This window comes from Ixodes scapularis, unplaced genomic scaffold (assembly GCF_016920785.2).
Source record: "Ixodes scapularis isolate PalLabHiFi unplaced genomic scaffold, ASM1692078v2 PGA_scaffold6__148_contigs__length_123643588, whole genome shotgun sequence".
NCBI lineage: Eukaryota > Metazoa > Arthropoda > Arachnida > Ixodida > Ixodidae > Ixodes > Ixodes scapularis.
In genome coordinates, this window is record NW_024609881.1 from 101,968,551 (window position 1) to 101,979,590 (window position 11,040).

Genomic DNA, 11,040 nt, shown 5'->3' on the forward strand with positions numbered 1-11,040 from the left:
CCGGTTGGTCCGGCCGCGATCGGCGAGGTCTGGCGCGGCGAAGCGCGTGTCCTCAAAGCGTGCGCACACACGTCGCCTCTGGTCCAGAGTGACCCGGCGGCCCGGCCTGGACCCCTAAACGCTTGGGTTTTGATGTTTCTTCCGTCTTGTAACTTCTTCCAGAGCACCGAAGACAGCGGGCACGATCTTTTGTTCACTCAACACGTTGAAAGGCCTCCACGTGCGATACACCGGAAAACGTGGTGCGGCTGGTGCCGGCACTGCATAACTTTGACACGGCGTGGTGCCACCTTCGTGTAGGGCTTGGTGCGCATTCATGTAAACGTTGCCGCGTCCGCTTCGTTCGAAGAACGAGTGGAGTCGATGCACTGAAGTCGCTTTCATGTAAACGAGGCTAGAGACAGCCATTACCCACGCTGCCATTAGGACGGAGCGAAGTCCGAACACGCCGTTCTGGGATGCAGCCATTTCGCCTGCGAGCGGGTGGAACTCAGGCCGATGACGTCATCAGTCACAGGAACCATCGGAAGAGGCAGCACTCAAGGCTCCGGCAAACTATCCTGTTCAAACACAGCTTGAAGACAACTTGTAACCTCCCCAAGCCGAACAGCATCGCAAACGAAGAAGACCCAACCGTCGCGCCAGATCCGTTTTTATTTTTTGGTTCCGGAAACTGCCGCCGCCGCCGACTCAAAACTGCCGCTTTGAGCGGGCGCGAGGGCTGCGCTGATTGGCCCGCGCGCTTCCTGTCCTGGCACGTGAGCAGCTCTCCCCTTTCAACAGGGAGGTTAGAAGTACTATAGGAGGGGGCACGTTGCAATATTGGTGAAGCCTAGTCATAAAAAGTTTAAACGATTTTGTGCCCAGCGTGACCGCAGATCTCTCTGGCGATTGGTGCGCGTGACATGTCACGTGCGAGATGGATGGTTGATTGTAGAAGGACTCCTTGCAGGCTTGCGCGCGCTCCGTCCGATAGGTTTTATCAGATCGAAGTCTAGACTGTGGTGTATTCCAGTACCCCATAGCAAGACGAAGGCTAGCTACGGTCACGTGATGTGGTCACGTTGGCATGGTAAGTGAGGAGAGTAAGGAGGAAAATGAGAAAGAGGCGAGGCGTCAGGGGAGCATGGCTTGTGGAGGCTACGCGGCCGACGTCATGCCCTCTCCTACCCTTCTATTCTCCATGCCTTTCAAGGCATCCGCGCTCCGCGCGGGGACACTGCATCATCTCCGGTCCCGGGGCACTGTCGCATTCCAGGCGCCTGAATAATCTGGGGGTGCGGGATTTTTCCCGCGCTTTTCCAACATCACGTGGGAGGCTCCCCGCCTCGGGCACTTGTGCTGGAAGTGGCTTCTCGGTGGAAGCCAGGGTGGATAAAGGCCGCGGTAAAAAGCGGTAAAGTTATAAAGTTCAAGTGGGAACGATTTGCTGGGACAGGGATATGAACACCTATGAGGAGACTGCATGACTGAATTCTTGACTCCTCACCAACTATTATTGTAAGCTACGTACAACCGTACATGCGTCAAAATAAAGCTTTTATTTGTCCTACTAACCTGTGATGCGACACCCGCATAGAGGAAATGTACTGTAAAAGCCAGACATTTTCTCTGCTAGCTGTGGAAATGATTACAGAAACACATGTTTGCCTACGAAATTAATAAAAACTTGTTTTGTCAGATTTTTTTTTTTTTTCAGTGTGAGCCGTTTGGAGTGTAAAAGCACAATTTGTTAATGGAGAAAAAATGTGATTAATGTGGTTTTCCAGCTTGGGAGTTAAATTTGAAAGAGTGACACCAACTCCATCCAAATGAAAAAGGCCAATTGGATGGATTCCAATGGTTAATTATTTCAAACTCGGCATGCTACTAGCTTGACCAGCACAACGAGCACTTTCTCCAGTTCCACTGGTATGACTTGTTTAGTACCGTGAGACCAGTTTTATTGCCACTTGTAAATATTTGACTGCCAGTTAGAACAGTTCGACTGCCAGTTCAAACTGTTTGGCTGGCAGCTTGAACATTATGACACCAGTGTCGCCTGTTCAAGCTACCAGTTTTGCCTGGGGAACTACCAGTTTGAACTGTACAATTGACAGTTCAGCCAACTCAGGTGCCACCTTGGCCTGTTCATTCTACAAGTTCGACCAATATCGATAGTTTGATTCCCAAATTGCCCGGTACAATTCCACTACAACCAGTTCATTTCGGGTTTGGCCTGTTAATATCCAAACTGTTTTCAAATCGTTTTTTTCAATGGGAAAGACGTGTTCATTTTTATGTCTCTATCTAAAACAAACTTCTAACTCTGAAACGTCACTTTCTAGTGCGAGGGCACGTGCCACAAAGCACCAAAATATATTAAGAGAACGCTCATACGAATAAAAAAAAGTAAAAAAGTTAAACGAACTATAGAGTAACAGTGGCTTTCAGCGGGCATTGTGGGTCCAATAAAATACGAGCTTGAGCCAAGGAACAGTGCATAGCGGTAATTCTTTGCCATTCCTGGGCTCACCCTATCTTCGATCTGGCAAAATGCCCGAACACTGGCTGTTGCTTGTATTGAGTGGGCCTCTATGGAACTATGGAACCTGAAAGCTTGGCAGAGGCATATCTACCTTGGCCATCTCTGACCGAAGAAATCCAATAGACAGCCAGAGTATATGACATACTGGCAGCGGCCTGTTTACCGTGGCCGTCAATAACCAAGGAAATTGAATGGTCAACCAGGAAAGACGTTACCTGGTCGTTCCGCGGCTTTCTGGAGTAAGGAAAGACTGTGAATCACCAGGCTGGTATACAGACGGAGATGGCTGGGCAGTCGTGGCCAAGCTATCACAAATAAGTGCCAATCCCGGCCTAGCTAAACCAAGCAAGTGTGCTACCTGGGAATACACATAAAATAACCAATTTTGCTATAAAATACTTAGTCCGGCGTGTTAGCAAAGGTGGTTTGTTAACTCCGCTTAAAATCTTTCAATTCATGGTGTGTTTACCAGAGGTGCTAGAAGGCGGTTGCAATCAGATGGCATTACTTGTATGAATGAGTCCATTATTATTACTTTACAATCGACTCTTTCATAGCAATTATTGCCGGGTCGGTTTGTGTATTAATATACAAACCGGTCTTTATTTGGATTTCACCCGAGTCGGCGCTGGAGAAGTCGGCTCGTCGGTGACGAAATCACCCACTGCGAATGCCGCTACGAGGCGAGCCTATATCTAGCGTAAAAAAAACCTTGCGGATCGTACATCTTGGGGCGTATCGTCAACAAAGCCGCCTGCTTGCTTCAGCGTTCTACCGGAAACAAACAGTACGCGCACGTGTAAACGAAAATGAAAAAAAAAAAATGGCGGAAATTGCCAAATGTGAGGCCGCAACCGAGAAATTTAAGTTGGATTTTGTAGTTATCTAGCACTCTGTCATGAAAGTGACATACGGTGCACGGATCCAGTAGCGAGAAAACTGCCTCTTCGTCAGAAAATCTTGATGTAGCCTTTACCCTATCAGGACGAAATCAAATCTAATTGTCCTTTCGATTGTTCTATATGGAATGGGGAAGTCCGGACCAATAAATCTAGAGAACACAATCTACCAGTGTCCGTGCCTCCTGTATGTGTAGTTGACAATCACACATAAGGGGAAAATTTTATTTTTTTAAAATTCTGTTACGGACAATTAAAGAGGCGTGTGACACGTGCAGGCGAATGTCGCTCCGCAGCTAATGAAAATTTTGGTATCAGCAAATAAGAACGCCAGAATACCAATCAGGAAGCGATCGACGTATACGCAAGATACCACGCTCCGCATCTTTTAAGCAGCCAGTGACTATACATTTGCTTGCGAAATGAAAACCGCTTTAAAGCCAGTGGTTGAGAACGCAGACGAGGAAATGCATTCAATGATTGATCGACTGCGTCTTGAAATTCGGTATTGTACATAATCATGAGCTTTGTATCGCATGAAGCACGTTGATAAACTGTTTTGTCTCTTGCGTGAAAAGAAACGCCGGATGGGGCCTGTTAGGTTTACGATTCTTGCTTCCTGATTGGTTGTTGACCGTAGTGATCGGCCAATAGGGCAGAGTGTTGGACAGTGGAGTTGTACTTGAATGTACCAGATTTTCAAAACAACCCGTTCTCCTTAATTTATCAGTGACTATGGTTCAGTTGCTTCTAAAACAAAACCGAAATTTCAGCATTGCATAAATTCATGGATTTAAAACTATGGCATATTCGTACCCGTTTTCAAAGAGGTGTTCGATGTTTTACCATTTCAACTCGTGCCTATTATTAAAACATTATCGAGAAAGAGTAGGGTAGTAATTTGTGTTCTTTCTTAAATTTGTTTAAATATACAAATTCCTAAAATAATAGTTGCGCAAAATTTTTGAAAGCTTAAAATCACACGATCCAAAGCTCAAATTCCCAAAATTTATCACACTTGGGAACAATTAAAGTTGCAAATAATTTCCAATGCCTGTATTTTTTTTTTCAATGTTGAAATGTTAAATGCTTAAGTAAATAGTAATCGCCTTCTAAAGTATTTTGTTCCCGCAGTTTTCAGACCACGTCGGTAACGCTAAGCTTCATGTCCTTGCTACTGGCTATGCATTCGGAAGTTCAAGAGAAAGTGAGGCAGGAAGTGAAGGCTGCCATTGGAAGTTCGGTAATGCTGTTCTATTAGTTTTCCGCACAATAAGAAAAAAAAAATCACAATGCGCGCCTTGAGGTACGCTTTGTCAACCCATTGTCTAGACAGACGAGGCATGCGCTAACTACATCGTTTTAGGCTACAATCTCTCTTACTTCAATTCCAAGCGCAGCCCACAGTACGAACTAATGGAGCTAATTGAAACGCAGCGTCAAAAATGAACCATCAAGGCGCTCATCGGTTTGCAGCTTTTTATTAGAAAGTTTGCGTGCGCGACTTTTCCGCAGTAGCACAAGCGCAGTTCGTACCGGGAGGCCCATCGGCCCGTACCGTACGTCCGAAAACGGTTGCCTAAAAATTTCTAATGTAAAACTGAGTACTGCCGATGTTAAGCGCCCTCCACGCCGTGGCTCAACTGCCGGACTCGAAATTAAATTTGTTACGTGTTTTTTTTTTTTTTTTTGCGCCATGATTTTTTTTGGCGGTGCGCTACCGCCAGTCGTCGCAACGACTTTAAATCCCCCACAAACTGCTTCGTTTAGATTATGTTAGCGTGATTCTGGTCTTTTATTTAACGTGCATAAATTAGAAATTGCTCGTCTATGTTATAGTTGTGGCGCTTGTTCCACTTATTTCTTATTGATGCCGTGAAATGCGTCATACCTTCAAAACTATAAAATACCAAACAAACAAAAAAACAAAAAACACATCATAGCGTGTATTCGTTCAGCTATCTAAAACGTCTAAGCTTTCGAACGGGCTACATGTTTTTCATGTAAATTTGAATTTCCTACGTAACTTACTTTTAAGAGGCATACAACGCCGGTGGCCAGAAAAGATGTCTAAGGATAATCCACATCAACATATACTCTATAATGTTACTGAAGTGAACTAATGTATCATGGTGTAATACGCCAAAACAACACGGACGAAAACGAAGGGAGAACTGGACAAGACGCTGTGTCTTACCAGCGCCTTGTTTGACACCTTGAATATTTTTCGTTTTGTTTTCTTTAAACCGTTTATTTCATTTCGTTTACATATACTAATCGCTCCCTCCGCTTTAGTGTACAAACTTTGAAAATCACAAAAAGCATGCAATTGAAACATCTATAAAATTTCCCCCAAATGGGTAGCAATCAATATCTCTAATTGTATATCTGTCTGTATTTCAATGATTGTAACATTAGTCTTATGGATAACATTAATGCTGATTCAGCCTTTCTTAGCTTCTTATTGAAACGCGCGCCATATTACTCACTCTTTTGATAGTGGGTACTTAGATGAATTACTTTAGAAGATAACCATGTATATAAAAAAATTTAAATAAAAATAAAATTTCTTTATGATGTATCATCTCGCGCAGGTACATTAGCGTTATCTAACCCATTAGAACATTTCTGCAATGTTTTAATGCTACTGTTTTTTTATTTTTTGAAAACAGGGATGCTTGGATTACGATACCACTATACGCAAACTGAAATATACAACCCAGGTCATGAACGAGACATTGAGATTATATCCACCATCACTCACGTGAGTTGGCATTAATAGACTAGTATTCTTTTTTTTTTATAAACCCTATCAAACAACCTCATTAACTCAATATTGGATATCAAAGTGACAAGATATACACGGAGTTCAGGCGTCCCATTTGCTATAATGCAGACATAACAAAGGGCTGCACAATTATTCCAGATCGTTGTATCATACTGGGCTGATTTCTGCTGCTTTAGGGTGTGTCGTAAATGTAGCCATGACATATCTTGAAGCATTGTGTACATTATGCGTGTAGTTATTCTGACCCTGTCGAAAACTAGAATTATTTCCACGTATAATTATATTTTACGTGTCTAGTATGCACGAAGGCCATTCTATATTTTTCATCTGCACCATCTAGGGTAAGATTTATGCCCGAAAAATATATATCGTCATATAAACTCAAAGATACTAGTATATTTTAGTAAATAAGTAATAAAACATATTGGTTAACATAATTAAACCTAATCTAACAGATTCATTTTCGTTATTAATAACGTCGCGCACTCAACAAAAGAGTAAAAAAAATGGAAAGTGAGAAGAATGATTAGTGTAGGTATTTGGGGATCTTAAAATCGGCTTGTTTTTTAACGTGTATAATTTCAAGTCGCTCTATATATATTTCCTGTGAATAAATATTACTATTACTATTTCTAGCATCCCTTTGCTTCCGTTTAAACACCAGTGGGAGCACACTCTTACTACATTCACCTAGATCATGATTCTTGTTTACAGGTTTCACACAAGAATTGCAAAAGAAAGTTTTGAATACAACGGCACAACGTTCAAGGCCGGGACCTGTATCCTAGCTCCCGTCAGCCAAATACATAGAGATCCGCAGTATTGGCCCGAGCCAAACAAGTTTGACCCTGACAGGTGCACAAGTGTTTCACAGTTACTCTCACCGTCTACTTGTATACATTTTAGTATTAGGTACCCTGCGGACAGTTTAGCGTTTGCAATATGTACTTAATTCCCCACTCCTTCGTATCCTTTTTATCGAACTAGGCAAATTTTTTTTTGTTGATAATGTAGAACCAGCTGAAAATATTTTAAGGGGCCGATCGTCAATCAAAGCGAAGCGGTTTTTAGCCCTCCTAACTCGAACGCGACCGATATGCATAGGGCGACACAATTAGAACAGACAAGACATTCTGAGTTCCTTCACATTTCACAAGTACTTTTAAGTATCGATCGGCACATTTTGCCGCATCGAAAGAGGTGATATGATTTAATGTCATCAGCACACGATGTTTGATTTATGAGTTATTATATAAGCAAGCAGGAAAGAAAACTACGCTAGTCTGTTTGTTCTTTGCCCTGTTTTACTTTCAGCCCTACCGCTGCCGACGCTGCGTCCAGCTAAGCAAGCAGCTATAAATATGCATAGTCATGGCGCTCTAACCCCGGTGTGCGTTCGCAATCACCTAATAAATCAAGCCTCAAAGAAATTACACAATTTTTTATAAAACATAAAAATGAGAAAAAAAACTATTTATTTCGTTGCAGGTTTTAGGTTGAAAATACTGCAGCTTTTCATAACAAATGACCCCAAAAAGGCAGAAAGCAAGCTCACATCAGATTTTTAAAAAAAACATATAGGTATAGATCTTTAAAAACTGGCTCTACACATCATTTCATTATAAAATTATAGTTTTCTCGAATCCAGATGTGGTGACGGGAAGTGAAACTGAGATGAACGCATTCGAAAGTTCGCAAGGTCACATTTTAGGCGGTGCCTGCAAGTTGAATATGATTTATTCCAACAAAATAGGTCAACCTCAGGAGGGAAGCATTCTGACATACCAATCCGGCCATTTGAAAGCCGATAAAACTGCTTGCCGAAATGTTACTTTAAAAATATAATTGCACGTTTCACTATAGTTTTCTTTCCACCGTTGAAGTGTTGATGGAGTATATTAGTCTACCTTGGGTATCGAACCTCACATTTGAAGGTTTTGCTAAGGTGAAAACATTTATTATAAACGGCTCATTATGCCTGCTGACAAAATTTCAGACATGAACAAACACAAGATAAAAAGACCTGTTTGTTTTATAGTCACAGACACCGTAAGTCAAACGCAACGCGTGGGTCATGTTCACACCTCTTGCGTCGTGATTCTTTTTGCTACTCTTATTGGCCGACGCGAGCGACCGTAAAATGCTCGAGTCTAGTAACACCTCTCATCACTTAACCTGAGGGAGACTGTCTGTGTCACGTCCTGAACGTAATCGCAACTTGCAGGTTTAGTCCAGAAAACAAGGGAAGTTACCGCAAGACCGCGTTCCAACCCTTCGGTGTTGGACCACGATGTTGTGTCGGCTACAAGTTGGCTCTCGTGCAAGCATTGTACATCACGGCGAGGATGATTGCCGACTTTAAGATGGAGCTCGGAGAAGCACAAAAGGTATTCTTTGTGTTACACTCTGCAATCAGCCCTAATCTCTCGGACGCGCTCTCGGAAACGCCCGAGAAGTTAGTCATCGGGCCAATTTCGGCATCCAGGCTGGCAGGAATTTTAGATGTGCTTACCCGATATGGGTGAGAAAATCAGGAGCCGGCCAACTTTACATAAATAAAACAGTCGCCATTTATAAATCTATCTGATATCCCGCTTGACAGCTATCACAACCAAGTAGGTTGAAGTACTATAGGCGATTCGCAATAAGGGCAGTAAGAAATTCCCAAATCAGGAGACAAGCCTGCTCCTAGATATGCCTTAATGATATATGCTGAACGCAGTCGACAACCCCGCTGCAATTCATGTCTCTTCATCTTAAATCATGTACAAAATATTAAAATGCGTGTAAAGTACTTTATGAACGTGATGAATTTGGTCGCCTCCGAAGACTTTACGTAAGACATGCCGTTATTTTCGTTTCAGGGTGTCATTGAGATGCGTTCTTCGGGTATGATGGCTGCTCCCGGCAATGGGCCCTGGATAAAATTTACGCGGCTCTGAATCACAATTAACTTAGCACACGTGTGCTCGAAGGCAGCGTTGGAGCCTGGACGATGCTTTACACAATTCTCGCACCTTCTACATTGTTTTCTCCTTAAAGTTGGTTCAAGCACTCCGGTTTGAATGTAAAATCGTGCGTTATGACCGCTTATTACCACTTACTACGAGAGAACACAGCTGGAGCCGTTTATTGATTAACGTTCTCCTGTTTTAGGTCTAATTATACTTCTGTAGTTTTTTCTACTATTATTCTGCCAGTACGATCTGGAAAATGTTCCGGCAGTGTGATCGGCGATCATTTTTCATTGCTAATGCGCAGATCTGATATCGTATGAATGGCAAAACCTTCAGCCTAGATGATGATAGGAATCATTCAAGGCTATTTGCACACTTGCGCGACATTTTGATATCCCACATACCGAATTTCGGAATATCTACACACTCTCCACCCCTTAACTTCAGTAAAAAAATAAAATGAAAACATGGTCTACTCAAGTAAATGAAGACTAACAAGTCGTTCTCACTATTTTTTTTTTATTCATTACGTCTCTTCACTCCAAAATCAAATTAACTTGGAATTGAAATTTTAATGCCTTCTTTAACGTTCCATAGTACGGTATCGCATAACTATTTACGAATTATCATGTGGTTATATCGATTAAATGTGTTAGTTCATTGATTGCACTTCTGTGTTATCTCTCGCTATAGCACGTTCTCACATGTGTAGTTTGTTGGGAATCGTGACTGCTCTTTTGATATTTTCGAATATTTTTGTATATGGATCCCTTTTACGATTCTCCTATTTCCTTTATGCTATACTTTGCACGTGATGCTTGCATTTGTAATGCAGATAGCTTTGTTGATTTTCGACTAATGCGGGATAAATGTTTGAAGAAAATTATCGTATAATTATAAAGTAAGCGTCCGGTATAACTGTTATTCAAGATTGAATGTCGAGAAAACATTAAATTCAAATGTATTGTTTTGTTGTCTTTGTTTACCTTTTCTTTTTTACAAATCCGTATCTCAATGGATGCCCTTGCTCACGCAGAAGGACCCAAGGGCTTTTGGGAGGCAGATTTCTCAACCTTGATGCAGATTTGTTTGCGGATTACTTTGAGTCAGCCTCCAATAATAATAATAACTGCTCCTGAACTATTCCGCCTTACTGGAATAGATTTGGGGACCCATTAGATTCTGTGGTTTTCGATAAGGACTGTGTTAGTCTATCTATTAAGGAATGAGACACACATTGTCTGCAGGTCATGATGGGATACCCGCTGCAATTGTTGAGGGTTATCATGAATTATATATGCCTACACTCTGCACAATTTTTAATTACTCCTTGATGTCACAAATATTTCCTAACGACTTGAAAGTGGCAGTGATTGTTCCGGTCCTGTACTCTGAAAATAATGATGACGTGCTTAATTCCAGACCGATTTCTCTTCTTTTCTTTTTCTTAACTCTTTGAAATGGCCATCCACCGATTTCTCTCCTTCCAGGTTTGTAGTTTAATCATTCATAATCAGCATGGCTTCTTGTATGACAGATCGATAACTACCAATCTCGTATATTTTAAGTCTGCTGCATCTTAGTTTGAAGTAGAAGTAAGATTGATGTTTTTTTTTGTTTTTTTTCCCCTGAGTAAGGCTTTCGACGTAGCCAACCACAACATCCGCTTATTCAAGCTTTCCTCTTACGGAGTATGTGGTTCGGTATACAATTTGTTAAAAAGCTATGCGGAGCGCAAGTTCGTCTGCTTCTTTTGCAGGGGTTGTGGTGGCGTCAGAACGCCGAACTCTGATTGGTTCTGAATGAAGGATAGTGGGTAGCAGTGTTGCGGAATGGGCACCCCCATTCCATTCCAATTCCATTCCGGGG

At 42.1% G+C, this 11,040-nt stretch overlaps 1 protein-coding gene across 1 annotated transcript in view; it reads left to right on the top strand.

The window, feature by feature from the left end:
- Positions 1 to 9,156, top strand: part of LOC120838903 (cytochrome P450 3A24-like) — a 43,297-nt gene extending 34,141 nt beyond the window's left edge. The window contains exons 10-14 of the mRNA XM_042294574.1: positions 4,561 to 4,669; positions 6,099 to 6,190; positions 6,929 to 7,069; positions 8,439 to 8,601; positions 9,079 to 9,156. Coding sequence (XP_042150508.1) covers positions 4,561 to 4,669; positions 6,099 to 6,190; positions 6,929 to 7,069; positions 8,439 to 8,601; positions 9,079 to 9,156 — 583 coding nt within the window. The remainder of the gene's footprint in view (positions 1 to 4,560; positions 4,670 to 6,098; positions 6,191 to 6,928; positions 7,070 to 8,438; positions 8,602 to 9,078) is intronic.
- Positions 9,157 to 11,040: the final 1,884 nt, after the last annotated feature.